The sequence below is a fragment of the Pteropus medius genome, unplaced genomic scaffold (genome assembly GCF_902729225.1).
Source record: "Pteropus medius unplaced genomic scaffold, Ma_sr-lr_union100, whole genome shotgun sequence".
NCBI classification, from domain to species: Eukaryota; Metazoa; Chordata; class Mammalia; order Chiroptera; family Pteropodidae; genus Pteropus; species Pteropus medius.
The window spans coordinates 306,860-322,008 of record NW_024354875.1 but is presented as its reverse complement, the minus strand read 5'-3'; the positions used below and the strand labels follow the sequence as shown (position 1 = coordinate 322,008).

Sequence of the window (15,149 nt, the reverse complement as noted above, 5' to 3'; positions counted from 1 at the left end):
GAATGGGCGGGGCTACGTCTGACTCTCCCACCCCCAGCCCCTCAGCACAGCTCTTTCTAGGGAATCCCACTCTTTTCCTGAGACGGTGAGGACTGAGCCCTAGGACCCCAAGAGCTGCTGAAGCTGGTCACTTCGCTTGTCTAAATTGGAAGGTTTTAGGTAAAGAGTCTCAACATCTAGGCGAAGGGACCTTGGGCACCGGCCAGCTTTAGGCAAGGGGCCCGGACCTGAAGCAAGAACTTCTGAATTTCATATAAATGACAAATAATTTTTAGTTAGGTGTTTAGCTAGAAATAAATACATATATACTAAATATATATTATGCTAAATGTATATATTATACATATTTACATACTAATATGTATTATATACTAAATATATAAATATAATATACCAAATGTAAACCGTACTAAATATTTAGTGTAACTATTTAGCTAGAAATAAGTACTAAATATATGCCAAATATACATTGTACTAAATATATGTACTATATACTTATGTACTAATATATATTTACATACTAAATATAATTATGCTAAGTGTTTAGTATAAGTATTCAGCTAGCAATGAGAAAGTAGATGCAGGCTATCCAGTTGAATTTGAATTTCAGATAAATAGGTATTGCATGGGACACATTTATTCTAAAACTTACTCGTTGTATACCTGAAATTCAACTTTAACTGGGCATCTGTCTACCCCACTTGGTCCCGAGCAGGATCAGGCCCAACCCCCTCCCTACACGGCATAGTCACTCAGAAGCATCCAGGAAGAAGGAGACAAGTAGCAGCCACTCACTGAGGGACAGGAGTAAATGAAAACAGTGTGCAGCTCCTGGCCTGTCGGCTGAGTAGATGATGGCCTGAGTCCTGACCCTGATTTACAAGCTGCCAGCCCTTCCCAGGCCTTCACGGGGCCACGGCAGCACTGCCGTAGTGCTCAGGCCCAGGCCCCAGTGTCCTGCGTCCCCATCTGTCCTCTCCAGTGCTTCTTATTGGCCACCTGATCGCGTCAACACTCACACTCGGGTTCATGCACACGGGCACATGGCTCCTTCCCGCTTTGTCCTCTGAGCGTGGCGGTCTAGATTTGGCTGGGCCTGGGGCAGCTGTCCCGCCGCACAACTGCAGGGGGCGCCCTTCACACAGGAGACAATGGAAAGAGCTGGCTGCACCAGGGCAAGATGGGTGGGTGGCCCCAGGCAGAGACCACCAGCCCCCAGCGTTTGCGCTCCTACCGTGAGCCCTGGGGAGGAGCAGACCCCAGCGGCTGTCAAATTAGTTCTTGGGTTTTGGGCATTTGAGAGCCAACAAGGTTATGTCTTCGGGGGAAAAAGTTGACTCAACCGTCATGGGCGTTGAGAGGAGAAATAACTCTCATCATTTCTTTACTGAGCTGCTTCAACTCAGTTTTCGGGATGGGGGTGGAGGGGGTGTCCACGCTCCTCCCGTTTCTCTTTCTAACACCCACACATCACTCAGATCTAGGCTGAGGTCTCTTTTGTGAGGAAGCCATTGTTGTCCCCCCACCGCGGGCTACAAGCCCCATCCCACACCTGGCGGCCTACTGAGCTATCCTGCCAACGGAATGTCAGTCCCTTGAGAAGTGTGTCCCGGGTACCGATGTCACCCCAAAGGCTAGCCAGTGTTTGACATCTCGTGCAACTAGTTCAGGACGCCCCAGGGACTCGTCTAGTCTTTCTAGCCTTGGAAACTTAACATTATCTTTAAAAAGAAACTTAAGTGGCCTCTGACCCTACCTGACACCCTCAGGGATCACTGTACCTAGCTCTCTGTCTGGGACATTTTGTTGGGCGGCGGGAATGGTTTTCGTGACTGTGTGTCTGCCCCCACCCCCGCTCCCCAGCGCTCCCCCCACCTGTCTTGAATTCTTCCTATGTGCCTATGACTCACTTGGTGTTGGGTTTTGCTGTTGAAGGTAACGCCCCCCCTCCCAAGAAGATCACGTCCTGGTTTCTCTCCAAGGGGCAGGGAAAGACACGGGACGACTCTGCTGATTACATCCCCCATGATATCTACGTGATCGGCACCCAGGAGGACCCCCTGGGAGAGAAGGAGTGGCTGGAGATACTCAAAAACTCCCTGCAGGAAATCACCAGCATGACTTTTAAAACAGTGAGCAGCCGTCACGGCCCTGGGTGGGACTCTGGGCCAGTGGGCTTTGCAAGGCCAGCCAGGAGCATCTCCGAGGCAAGGGCAGCTCGGCCTATTGGCTCTCAGCTTCCAAAGATGCCTGAGTGCTCAGTGGTCCCTCTCCCGCCCCCGCCCCCGCCCCCTTCCAGAGCCAGAGAGGGGCACCTGCGTTCAGAAACTGATGGGGTCCAGAGGCGTTGCTGAAAATCACGGGGGTCCTCCTGCGACCCTGCCTGTGCCTGTACATCCTCCTTCCTTCATCAACATCTCATCAGCCCCAGCTCCCATCTCCGAGATTCTTTGTCTCGTCTGTGGGATGTCCTTAGGTGTCCCCTAAAGTGTAGGGATTATAGACAGGGAACCCCACAGCATGGAGGTGAGGGCTGAGTGTGAATCTCCGGGTGTTCTGGGGTCAGGCACTACGCCCTGACCGAGGGTCACAAGTGTCCTCCCCACCAGATCACCATCCACACCCTCTGGAACATTCGCATCGTGGTGCTGGCCAAGCCGGAGCACGAGAACCGGATAAGCCACATCTGTACCGACAACGTGAAGACGGGCATCGCCAACACGCTGGGTGAGTGGGGAGGGGCCGTGCTCTCCCTGGTGCGCTCCTGCTGACGCGCGTCCATCCTGGCCTGGCCAGCTGGGACTTCCCCGGATTAAAATCTGGTCTTGTGTCCTGGGATCCCCTTGGTCCTGGGCAAACTGGGGCGGCTGGTCCCCCCACCGAAACTCACCGGTGTCAACACCACTGCTTCTGGGTCCTGGCGGAGATGCAGGTTCTAACTCAGCAGGTCTCAGGTGGAGCCTGACAGTCTGTGTTTCCAACGACTACCCATCGATGTCAGTGCTACTGGCCCACAGGCCCCGCCTTGAGTGTCAGGGACCTAGGACGGGGCTTAATAGACTTGCTGTGAAGGGCCAAGGAGTAAATACTTGAGGCTTTGCAGGCCAGATGCCACTCTTCCTCCTCGCAGCTGTCACAGAGGCCTAAAATGAATGGGAAGGGCTGTTCTGTAAAAGAGGGATCCCAAACCCCAGGGCTGCGGAGCGATACTGGTCCGTGGCCTGTTAGGAACCAGGTCGCGTGGCAGAAGGTGAGCAGCGGGCCAGCGAGCGGGCCAGCGAGCGAAGCTTCATCTGTACCTGCAGCCGCTCCCCAGCGCCAGCATCACCGCCTCAGCTCCACCTCAGATCCTCAGGCATTAGATTCTCATAGGAGCACCGGTCCCTGGTGCCAAAAAGGTTGGGGACCGCTGCTATAAAATTTTATAGCACAGTCTGTGGGCTCGATTTGGCCACAGGCATATGTCGCCAGCCCCTGATCTAGACTGAGACCGATGCGGGTGGGATGGGGAAGTGCCGGTGTCACTTGCGAGCCGGTGGGACCAACGAGGGTGCTGCCGAGAATTGAAATAAGAGTGGAGGACCAGATGAGTCTGCGCGTGGGAATGTATGAGAGTGCGGGTGTGGACGCCTGTCGTGAGTGCCAGTCTGTGCGGGTGTGTGAGTGTGTGCGAGTCCGTATATGTGAGTTTGTGAGTGCATGTGGCAGGTGCACCCACGTGGGCTGGGGGCAGAGTTGAGGGCGAGGCCAGCAGTTCCTGGTGGTTGGAGTCGGGGACAGGATAGTCCCAGAGATAACAGGAAATAGAAGAATTGCTGCCATCGGGCGTGAAAGCGCCGTCAGCATTTCTGCTGACAAAGTGCACTCACTCTGCCTGCGTCCACACCCACTTGTCCCTCCTTCCTTCCTGTCTCAGTGGCCGCCCTGTTCTGAAGCCCACACCCTTCTGCTACCCAGGAACCTCCTTCTAGCCCGTGTCCCATCTCTGTTTGGGCTGCCTGTCCGCCCCCCGACTGGCCCCTCCCAAGGAAGCAGGGCTGGATCGTCCCCAAGGTCCTTTCATTCATGTTCTGCCCAGACAGAACAGGGGCCAAATGGGTCATTTTCAGTTTTCTAATAGCCACACTGAAGAAAGGAAAAGGAAAAGGTGAAGTCGTTTTTAATAATACATTTGTCAAACGCCATACATTCGAAATATTACCATTTCAATCAGTATTTATCGAAGTCACCATTTCAATTAAAAAAACTATTAGATAATTTACATTCTGTTTTTCTTACTGAGGCTAGTGATGCCGATGTGTTTTTTACACTTACAGCCCATCTCAGTTTGGACTGGCCACATTTCAAGGGCTTGATATGTAGGCTCGTAGCTAATGTATTGGACCAAGCAGATTCTCAGACTTCAGCCTGTGTCAGAATCACCTCGAGCAGAGGTTGGCAAACTTTTCTCTAAAAAGGCAGATAGTGAATATCGTTTTGCTTTGCAGGCCATGCAGGCTCTGTCCACGGGTGTAGCTGTGTTCCAGCAAAATGTTCTTTATGGATTCTATACTTCAATTTCATGTCATTTTCATGTGTCACAGAATATTCTTTTGACTTTTTCCCAACAATTTAGAAAGGTAAAAACCACTTTTAGCGGGCGGTAGGCCCAGCATATGCCCACCCCTGACCTAGAGGACTCATTAAATGCAGATTACTGGGCCTCGCCCCCAGAATTTCTGATTCGGCAGGCCCGGCATGGGGCCTGAGGACGTGCACATCCAGTGACGCTGATGCCGCTGGTCCAAGGAACACACTTTGAGAACCGCTAGAATAGCGTAAAATGGACAGAAAACGAGGTGGTCTCGGTACAGGGTTGGGTCTCACCAGGACCCTGGAGTTAGCTGGGTAGAAGGTCACTCCGCCGAGTCCTGGCTGCTTTTCACCGTCCCGCCTGCTTGGCATGTGGGTGACCAATGGCTCCTTGTGGGCAAATGCCAGCATGGGTTCACTGGCAGCCTCCTCTCTCCCTCGGCCCCACAGAGAACCCCAAGGCTGCTGCTCATTCACCCCGTTTTCCTGTTGTCCTGAAGGAATCTCGCCTCCTAGTGCCTGTCCCCTGTCCCGTCTCCCTCCCCAAATGAAGCTGCTTTGCCTTCTTCCTAGGCCTCCGCTTCTCCCATCTATTAACTGCACTGCGTCCCCTTGATTTCCTGCCACCTGACGAGTTTGCCCACTTGATACTCTGACTTCCTTCTTCTCCCCTCCATTTAGGGAACAAGGGAGCCGTAGGGGTGTCATTTATGTTCAATGGAACCTCCCTGGGGTTTGTCAACAGCCACTTGACTTCTGGAAGCGAAAAGAAACTCAGGTAATGGTGCTCGTTCCCCCAGAGCCTGTGTTGGGATTACTTGCCCAGGCACACCTCACACCCCTCACTAAACACCGCAGCGACCGCTCGGCCCTCAGCTGGGGCCCTGTCCTGTTGGCCTCTGAGCACTTTTCCCATGGTCTCATCACAGGCAATGGCAGCACAGTAGTGACCTCCCGTGGGGAGAGACCTTTCTGAAGGACAGAACAGACATTTCCCTGTGTCGTCACCCTAATAGACGCCTAAGTACCACTCCTTTCTAAAGGGCAAAACCACACCTGGGCACCCTTCCCTGTCAAAGCCCATTTGCCTATTGGTGGCCCAGTTGTGAAGACGGCCGTCTAGAATAGTTAGGATTCTGATTTTCTGCAGAGCACATGCTCTCAAGGCCCCTGCCCTGTGTTCCCAGTTCAGCCTGAAAGGCCCTTTGCACCCAGGCATGCCCCAGCCACACGTAAGGTGTTTGCTGCGGCGGCGGGGGAGATTCAATGCCTTGATCCCCGCCCCCCCGCCCGCGCCCTCCCCCCCCATCACCCCGACTTCCTGCCATGGCGGAACCGGGAACCCTGTGCTAAGATGGCTGCTTGGTCATTTAATTAGGCGAAACCAAAACTATATGAACATTCTCCGGTTTCTGGCTCTGGGAGACAAGAAACTAAGTCCCTTTAACATCACTCACCGCTTCACTCACCTCTTCTGGCTCGGGGATCTCAACTACCGCGTGGAGCTGCCCACCTGGGTAAGGAGCTGCCTACCTGGGGCTGGGGCTGCCCACCTGGGGCTGGGCTGCAAGGGACAGAGGCCCCCTCGAATTAGCTCAGGTCAGAATCACCAGACACACAGGCTGAGACAGGCCAAGGCAGCCACTCCCCCTAGGACTCAACACTGTTCCCGTCGCGAGGGTTCAGCTCCCCTCACGTCCAGTTCCCACCTGACTGTCCCAGCCACACCCCCTCATCACCGCCACTCAGATGCTTCAGCCTTCCCTGGGATCTGGTCTCCTCAGCCTGCTAGCCCCAGATCCCAGGAAAGGCTGAAGTCCGAGAAGACCAGATCAGTTTTATTCCCCAAATCACGGGCCGCAGGCCAGCCCACGGATGACTTTCTTTAAGCGGGACGTCCACCTAAGATCTAGTGAACAGCAGCCAGGGGCTTTTGTGGCACAGACACGGGAAAGGGGGAGTGGACAGGCATGGCCGCTGGACACGTCCGGAACCAGACATGGTTGTTTTGGGTGATCCTGGAAGACATGGCCGGGGCCGGGCCTGGAGCAGAGCAGAGCCCGTCTGCCTGAGACTCTTAGCTACCAGCCCAATGTGTCCCCGTATGACAGGGGTGTTGAATGCTTTTGCATTGCCATCCTGGGAGGGAGAGGGAGGATGCCAGAAACGGACCCACTTTTATGGAGGAGAGGGAATCCCGAGGAGCAGACAGATCAGTTACAGGTCGCTGACAGAGCTGGGAAGGAGCCCATACCTTCTGACTCCCCTTCCCAGACGTTTTCCCAACATCCTGCATCCCTCGGCTGCCTTGGCCTCACCCAGCCGGCCGGCATGGACTGAGGAGCGTGGCCCATTTGTGCCCATTTTGCCTCCCCGACCACACCCGCCGTCCCGAGAAGCTCCTCAGGCCAACGCTCCTTCTCTCTCCTGCTGAGCAGGCAGAAGGGAGAGGGGTGAACAGGGACCCTTCCCAGTCTAAGCGGCTGTCAGAGCGGTTCACTCACCACGGCAGAGGTAACACGAGTGACGTGAGACAAAGCCAGCGCGGCCAGTCAGTGTCACACCAACTCTCGGGGGCTCTGCCCGGATCGCAGAGGCCCGATGCCCACGGACTTGGGACCTGAGGTCTCACATTCTTTCGTGGCCTTACAACAGGCTGTCTCATTCCTGCAGAGAGAGCGAGCGAGGGCAGGACACACACCTACCTATCTAATGAAGTGTTAATGAAACGATATTAAAAGACAATGAAAAAATAAAATGTTTGGGACAGCCAGAGACTTACGTTATTGGGTTGACGTTTCTAATTTTCTAATAATTGCTCTTGCTGGGTTTTTCCTATAAAATGGTTGCGTTAAGAAGCACCCGCCCAGCAGCCGCCAGGGGACCAGGGTCTGGAGTGGCACTGGGGGCTCCGGGACCTAAGAGCCAGGCAGCGGGTGGTAAGGTGCCTCCTTATGTTGGCAAAGAGGGGCGGCTGATCAGTAGCCATGTCCTTGCTGCAGGAGGCCGAAACCATTATCCAGAAGATCAAGCAGCAGCAATACGCGGACCTTCTGTCCCACGACCAGCTGCTTATGGAGCGGAAGGACCAGAAGGTTTTCCTGCACTTTGGTAAGAACTGCCGGCCTTGCCTTCGGGGCCTCTCCAGCCAGCGTTGTCTCGCATTTTCCCAGAATACCCTGGGCGGGGGAAGGAGAACGCCTGGGGAAGAAGGAAACTCGGCCAGATGTGGGACGTGGGGAGTGAAAGCTGAAACCCGGGTTTTGTTTGATTTCAGAGGAAGAAGAAATCACATTCGCGCCCACCTACCGTTTTGAAAGACTGACTCGGGACAAGTACGCCTACACTAAGCAGAAAGCCACGGGGGTGAGTCCTCTCCATGATACCCCCCTGCCCTTCCTCCCCGCCCCCCACCTTGCACATCTCACCCCTCTCGTGTCTGTTCCCATAAAGGTGAACAGCATGGGAAGCACATCCTCAGCCACTAGGTAGCAAAAAAAGAAAGAAAATTAGAAATCACACGTTGACTGTGTCACAGAGCAAAGACCTCTCTTAAGGAGAGGCTGGGCAGCCTGACTCGCCCACCGCAAGAAGTCAGACTGGCGACTCTGTGAAATTTACCTTCTGTCCAGGTATTTTAAGGTTTTGAGAGGATGTAAAGTGTTATTTCCTTAACTGGGTTCTAAATGAAGCTCATTAAAAAAAAAAAAAAAGTCCCATGGTCAAATACATTTGCTCATCTGCCAAGCGAATCATCATTAAACAAGCTTCTTTGTTGCGGGGCTTCCCCGAGCCCTGTGGGTTTGCGTGCGTTATAGTTCTCCATGAGGAAACTCATGTGCCAAACTCAGTTGGTCACAGAATGCCAATTCATATCTTATGGGGCCACTTGTCTTCCAAGGAACCGTGTTTCGGGAAAGCTGCAGTAAAGCATTTATTCATTCCTGTTAACAGATGTTTACTGGGGACCTATGATGGGCCGGGCGCTTTGCTAGGTGGTGGGAGATTAAACACAAGTGTGATATCTGCCTCCAAGGAGTTCACAGCAGGAAAGACAAGACAGACATACCACTGACTAACCAGAGGGAGAATGTGATGATGCCGGATGCAGTGGGGAGCGGTCAGAGAAGGAAGGGACCATCTAGGGCAGGGAAGGGCCAGGGCCGCTTGCTGTGCCTCGAAGGACAGTTTGGAATTCAACAAGCAGACATGGCAAGGGCTGAGGGGGCTCGTCCATTTCTGGTTGAGAGAATTGCTGAAGCAGGTGCTGAGGCAGGGAATTTTGGCCTCCATCACCTTCCAGGAACCCAACCCAGGGAAGTCAGCCCCCTGGCTGGGTAGGTTTCTGCGGATGAGAGTGCTCGGATGGTGAGCTGCCCAGGGTCACTAGGGCCCCCAGGGAAATGGAGAAGGGTTCACAGTGCTGCCTGACAGCCCCTGGGCATCACCTAGGCTCAGGGGCAAGTGGAGAGCTGGAAGAGGGAGAGAAAGGCCAGATGCTGGGGCGATGCCAGAATAGAGCAGGACTCGCAGAGGAAAAACACAAACGAAAACCTGGAAGAGCGCGAAGATCCAGCTCCGTTGCCGTGAATGAGGCTGAGACTCCCAGGCAGGACACCTTGTTGTGAGGTGTCACTGGCTGCTGTGCAGCTGGGGTCATCTGGTTTAACGGCGTGGTCGGGGCAGGTCCATTGGGATACGTTTGGGGGTGGTGAGAGGGTGGTCAAGTTTGACTTGAGTATAAGGAGGAACAGACTAGGGCCTGAAATGGGAATTTCCTAGATGCCAGGCTAACCTTTTCGATGGGAACCAGGAAGCCAACGACAGTTCTGCAGAGGATCTGGCAGCATCACAGTGATGCGCAGAGAACAATGGTGCATCAGCATAATGGATGAGGACGACACAGGGGACCAATGAGGAGGCTATGCAGAGTTTCCCGCTGAGAAATAACTAGGGTCAGAACTGGAGGGGAAAACAATGAAAGTGAAAGAAAAGGAGAAAAGCAGGATGTGTTATTGGTAGATCTGATTGTTTTTTAGAAAAACTGGAAAATCGGAAGGCAGAGCCAGCTTGGAGGGAAAAAATAGAACTTGTTTTCAGACTTATTGCATAATATGAGCAGAAAATCTCAGAAAACATCCAGAAGGCAGTTGAAAATACGAGATTGATGCTAAAGGGAGACACCAGGTCTGGGTCCTAGGTCTGGGAGCTGTCCGCACAGAGAAGACAAGCAGTGAGTGGAAGATGAGCAGGGAAGAGCTGTGGACAGATTTGGGGGGCCATCGACATTCAGAGATGAGAGGAAGAAGCAGGGGCAACAAAGGGGCCAGAAAAAGAGCAGTTCTCAGGGGCGGCCAGTGCTGAGAACTGCAAGGTTAAGAAGTGACGATTTGAGCTTCCAAGGTTGGTGAACATCTAGAGATTTGGGAGAGTGACTAACCTGGAGATGGCTCAGAAGCTCTGTGGTCTTTCCCTATTCCCTGCCCTATCTGGCTCTTCCTGAGTTATAACCTTTTATAATAAACTGGTAATCTAGCAAGTAAAAAAGAAAAAACAGTGACGATTTGTCAGCATCTGTGAAACTACACATGCACCTACCCCATGATTCAACAATTCCACTTTGGTGTGTACCCAAGAGATATCAGTATATTTTGTCACAGATACGAGAATGTTTATAGCAGCTTTTTAAAATAATGTCTAAAACCTACAAACACCTCTACTTCAGTCAGCAGCAGGATAAGTGTGGGATAGACATACTCTGCAACGCAACCACAGTGCCAACATGAAAGAACTTCTACAAGCGACAACATGGTGCAAGAAGCCAGACACAAGGAAATTTACCGTCGGCCATTGAACAACGCAGGAGTTAGGGGTACTGTGCAATCGAAAATCTGCACGTAACTTTTGACTCCCCAGAACTTAATAGCCTACCGTTGACCAGAAATCTTACTGATAACATACCCAGTTGATTAACACATATTTTGTATTATATATATTACATACCGTATTCGTACAATAAAGTAAGCTGGAGAAAATAAAATGTTATTAAGAAAACCATCAGGAAGAGAAAGTACATTTACGGTAGTGTACATATATATATTGAAAAAAATCCACATATTAGTGGACCCCTGCAGTTCAAACCCACGTTGTTCTAAGGGTCCACCGTATACTGAATAAGTCCATTTATAAGTTCAAGAGCAGGCAAAATTAATCAATGGAGACATTAGATGCAGTAGTGTTCGCCTCTAGGAGGTGATATAATTGACAAGGAAGGGACATGAGGGAACCTTTGGGGGTGATGGAAAATTTCCGTATAGTGACCTGGGTGGTGGTTAAATGGGTGTATACAAATGTAAACATTTCTCATGCTATACACTTAAGATTAGTACACTTTACTATATCTAAGTTGTACCTTAAAAAAAAAAAAAAAAAGTAAATGGGCAGTCTAGAAGTAGAGGCAATGAAAACAGAACATTCTTGAAAGACAATTGGTAAAAAGAAGAAAAGGAGATGGCAGGGGTAGGCTCTTTTAGGGCGAGGACCTTTACATTTGTAGGCAGAGGAGAAAGAGCTGAAACTTAAGGTGATAAGGATCAAGAAGGATTATTATCATTGCCAGGTCGCCTTGTCTACCACGCCCCGCGGATGTCTTGCTTACCAGTGTAGCCTGGAGAGGGCTTTTCATAGTACAAATTGTTTGAATGGTTGGATGGGTAGGTGGGTATGTGAATATATGGGTGGGTGGATGGATGGATGGATGGATGGATGGATGGATGGATGGATGAATGGATGGGTTGGAGTGAATGGATGGGTGGATGGGTGAATGGGTGGATGGGTGAATGGGTGGATGGGTGGGTATGGACAGCGAATGGATGGATGGATCGGTAGATGAATAAGTAGATGGGTGGGGTGGATAGATGGTGGGTAGTAATGGAGCGAATGGATGGATGGATGGATCAGGTGGATGGAATAGAGTATATGGGTGGTGTATGGGTGGGTGGTGTAACGGGCGAATGGATGGATGGATGGATCAGTGGATGAATAAGTAGGTGGGTAGGTGATGGGTGGGTAAGTATATAAGTGGACGGACATGTGAATGGGTTGTGGGGGAAACGTGGCTGGAGTATGTTATTAAAGTAAGTTGCTGGAGAGGATAAGTAGAGACTGGTTTGCATATACAGGTGGAGAGGTTCATCTGAATCAGAAAAGAAAGTAAGAGAATGTAAAAATTTAAGAGACTATGAAGTAGTGAGGAGGGCAGGTAAGAGAACACAGCCAGGTAAATCACTCTTGTTCAAAAGCCGGAGTCCAGGGTGTCTGAAGTGTGGATCATGGCAGTGGGGTTGGGTCTTGAGGCAAGTGAAAGGGCTTAAAATCACCGGTTGTGGAAATTCTATAAAGAACCAACAGCAGATGAATTCGAGGATGACCCCAGTTACGAGTTAATTTTTCCTTTTGCTGACCCGTGCTTTTTAACATGCAAAGGAGCCTTTTACAAAGCTTGTGACTTTGATTTGCAGATGAAGTACAACTTGCCCTCCTGGTGTGACCGAGTCCTCTGGAAGTCTTACCCTCTGGTGCACGTGGTGTGTCAGTCGTATGGTGAGTGGCACGCTGTGGGGTTTGACTGACTGCCATAGACTAAAGGGCTTCCGTCTGCCCGTCAGTGAAATGGGAGCGCACCCCGCAGCCCCGGCCCGATGGGCTGGAGCGGCTCCTCCTCTCCCATCTTGGGCAGAAACACGGTCGCTTCTGCTTGGAGAAACATTTGAATTTTGGAGCACTTTTTAAAAAAAGAAATCCAGATTAATTTTTTTTTATGAAAAGAGCATCTGACGTTTGAACCATATGAAAGTGGTGTTTTCGTGGGTCTGAAATAGTTTGAATACTGGAAATTCACATGGTTCCACCTTATACATATCATAAGTATACACACATGTATTTGGGGGGAAATTTAAGGAGAAATGGAGTTAAAATGATAGAAAAGGGATAATATGCAATACCAGAGTAAATAATTATTGAAAAGTTGTCAAAATAGTTAAATAATTGTTGACCCTAGAAGTTTAAGATATACTGAAGGAATTCTCAATTGCCTGAGTCTTCATTCTTAGAAGCTCCTTGTTAGTTCTCAGTATTTGGAACTACTCTGCTCTATGCACTTAAAAATTCACGGAGCAGAACTGCTTGCAACACATTACTGACTGGGAATTGTATCATTTTTAAAACATTGCAAATTTCCAGATAATGACATGCAAAGGAGGACCAACCCCATCCCCAGCATGTACCTTATGTGACCAAGTCACAGGCCAAGAGCCCCAACGGGCCACTCACGACCCCAGGCCTGCCCTATACCTGAGGCCTCCAGCCTCAGTGCTGCCCAGTGGCCAGCTTTGTGACTCCCACGCTCTCTCTGGGGATCAACAAATTCCCACATTAACTTACGTCCCATAACTGACTTCCACAGCTGTCCATCATGCCCGCCTCACACTGCCCGGAGGAACTGGGCCTTCTATCTTGGAATGGTTTGAGGCATGCAGCCTACACCCCCCAACGCCTGAGCTGTCCCACGGAAGTGACTTCGCTAGGCAAACGTATACGCCTTTAGATGTGCGGAAAGACCGCCCACCCCATAACCACAGCCAAAGAATTGTTTCACCTTCAAAACCTCCAAAGGCCTGAATCCCACCTACCACCCGTATCCACTCGCTTATATATTACATCCTCAGCCCTGCGCCCTCCAGGCCCGTGACCCCCCCTAGGCTGGACGCCACAGTCCTCACACCGGCCCTCTCGGTGGTGCCTCTCTCTCCCACACCCTGCAACTCCTGCTGATTCTTATCTCCAGGAAGATTCAACTGTCTGCCTTCCTCAGCCAGCGCTGAAGAGATTCAGGAGAAAGGGGTGGCTTGTAGGATCACCGCTTTGAATCTAAACTTGGCATTCAAGATGGCGCCATAGTTGAGGTTTTTAGGAGAAAGGAAGGAGGTTGGTCTGGAAGTGGCATTGGGGAGCAAGGAAGACACACCTTCCCCCTCTCTGGGCCCATGGATGGGGCCAGAGGGGCTCAGCGTCTCCCAGGAAGGGCTGGGTTTGGACCGTGAAGGGAAAGTTGAGAATGTGGGGAATTTTGCTAATGATGTTTCACTGAATGTTTGGGGGCGCTGCAGCAGGGTTTAATGAGTTGCAGGTGGGCAAGACATGGGGAAAGGAAAGGGAACGAATATCCAGAGCTCGGGAAATGAGGGTCGACTAGGAGCTGAGTCTTCTGGTGATTGACATAAATAAGATGAGTCAGTTATCTATTGCTGTGTAGCAAACTACTCTGAAATTTAGCAACGGCCTGAGATTCTTTGGACTGAACTTGGACGCTCTGTTTGGAGTCTTCTGGGCACACTCAGGCCGGGAGCCCACTCAGATCTGGGCTGGCTGATGGTGGTAACTCAGCCATGAGTCTCTCTTTATCCAGCAGACTAGTCCATCCAGGCTTCTTCCTGGTCCCATGGTTCCCAGCTGCATGTCTCAGATGTGGAAATGCTTTTTAAGTCTCTGTTTGCCTCACACTTGCTAATGTCCTATTGGCCAAAGGAAGTCACGTGACCAAGCCCAGACTCACTGTCGGTGGGGGGAGAGGGGGACACGTAGAGTGTGGCTGCAGGGGAGCCACCACCCAGGGAACGGTTAGTGTAGCGCTGCCGCTACCATGTTCAGTGTATGTCTAAAATATTTTAAAGAACGTTGAAAAGAAAGCCTGCTTGTCCACCTTGAAACTGCTCCCTGGAACACCCCTTCGTCCACAGCCACCACAAACGAGGTCCGCACGCAGCCCGACTCCCCTCCTTCTGTGCTCCCCTGCTTCAAGCAGCACCACCCTCTCACCGACTGCTTCCTGTCCACGTCCAAACGCGTTTCAGGCAGGGGCCCCTCCTACCTGCTTCCCTCCTGTCTCAGAGAAGGGATGTCCCCCCTTTCCAGGCTAACCTTTGCATCTGGGCCCTTTACTTCCTTCCCTCCTCCTCCCAGGACCAGTGTCCCTGCTCTTCCTTGTCATTCTCTTTCTCCATCCCATCTCATTGTCGTCTCTATTTTTCTGATGGTTGTTAGCGAGTGAGCTTTTTTTTTTTCATATTTATTAGCCATCTGTGTGCGTGTGTGTGTGTGTGTGTGTGTGTGCGCGCGCGCGTGTGAATTTTCTGTCCATATCTTTTTGGGTGGTTGCCCAAAAGAGAAGGACATTCCTCTTTTTCTTGCCGATTTGCAAAAGCTTTATAGAAAAGGACGTAAATCCGTTTCATTGCCTTCCCGTCTCCTGGGCTGTTTTTCCGTCGCCCGTTAATGGCTGGCATGTCCTGGAGTTTCCAGCTCGGCTCTTCTCATCCTTCATGTCTGCCCCGTGAAGCCCAAACCTCCTCGTGGCGTCTGCCTCCCCCTAACCTCATGACTCTAAATCTAAAGATAAATCCCCAGCCCCGATACCCAGCCAGACCTCTCCCCGTGACTCGATTAAAAGCACTTAGAACTCGGTATTTCTAGAACTGTGTTCTTTCTCTTACTCCCTGCAAACGTGCTCTTCTGCATTC

At 51.2% G+C, this 15,149-nt stretch overlaps 1 protein-coding gene across 1 annotated transcript in view; it reads left to right on the top strand.

The window, feature by feature from the left end:
* INPP5D (inositol polyphosphate-5-phosphatase D) overlaps positions 1-15,149 on the top strand; it is a 112,171-nt gene that overhangs the window by 77,525 nt on the left and 19,497 nt on the right. Inside the window, exons 12-18 of the mRNA XM_039855265.1 lie at positions 1,936-2,132; positions 2,610-2,727; positions 5,254-5,350; positions 5,951-6,089; positions 7,575-7,683; positions 7,850-7,938; positions 12,093-12,174. Of these exons, the coding sequence (XP_039711199.1) occupies positions 1,936-2,132; positions 2,610-2,727; positions 5,254-5,350; positions 5,951-6,089; positions 7,575-7,683; positions 7,850-7,938; positions 12,093-12,174 (831 nt within the window). The remainder of the gene's footprint in view (positions 1-1,935; positions 2,133-2,609; positions 2,728-5,253; positions 5,351-5,950; positions 6,090-7,574; positions 7,684-7,849; positions 7,939-12,092; positions 12,175-15,149) is intronic.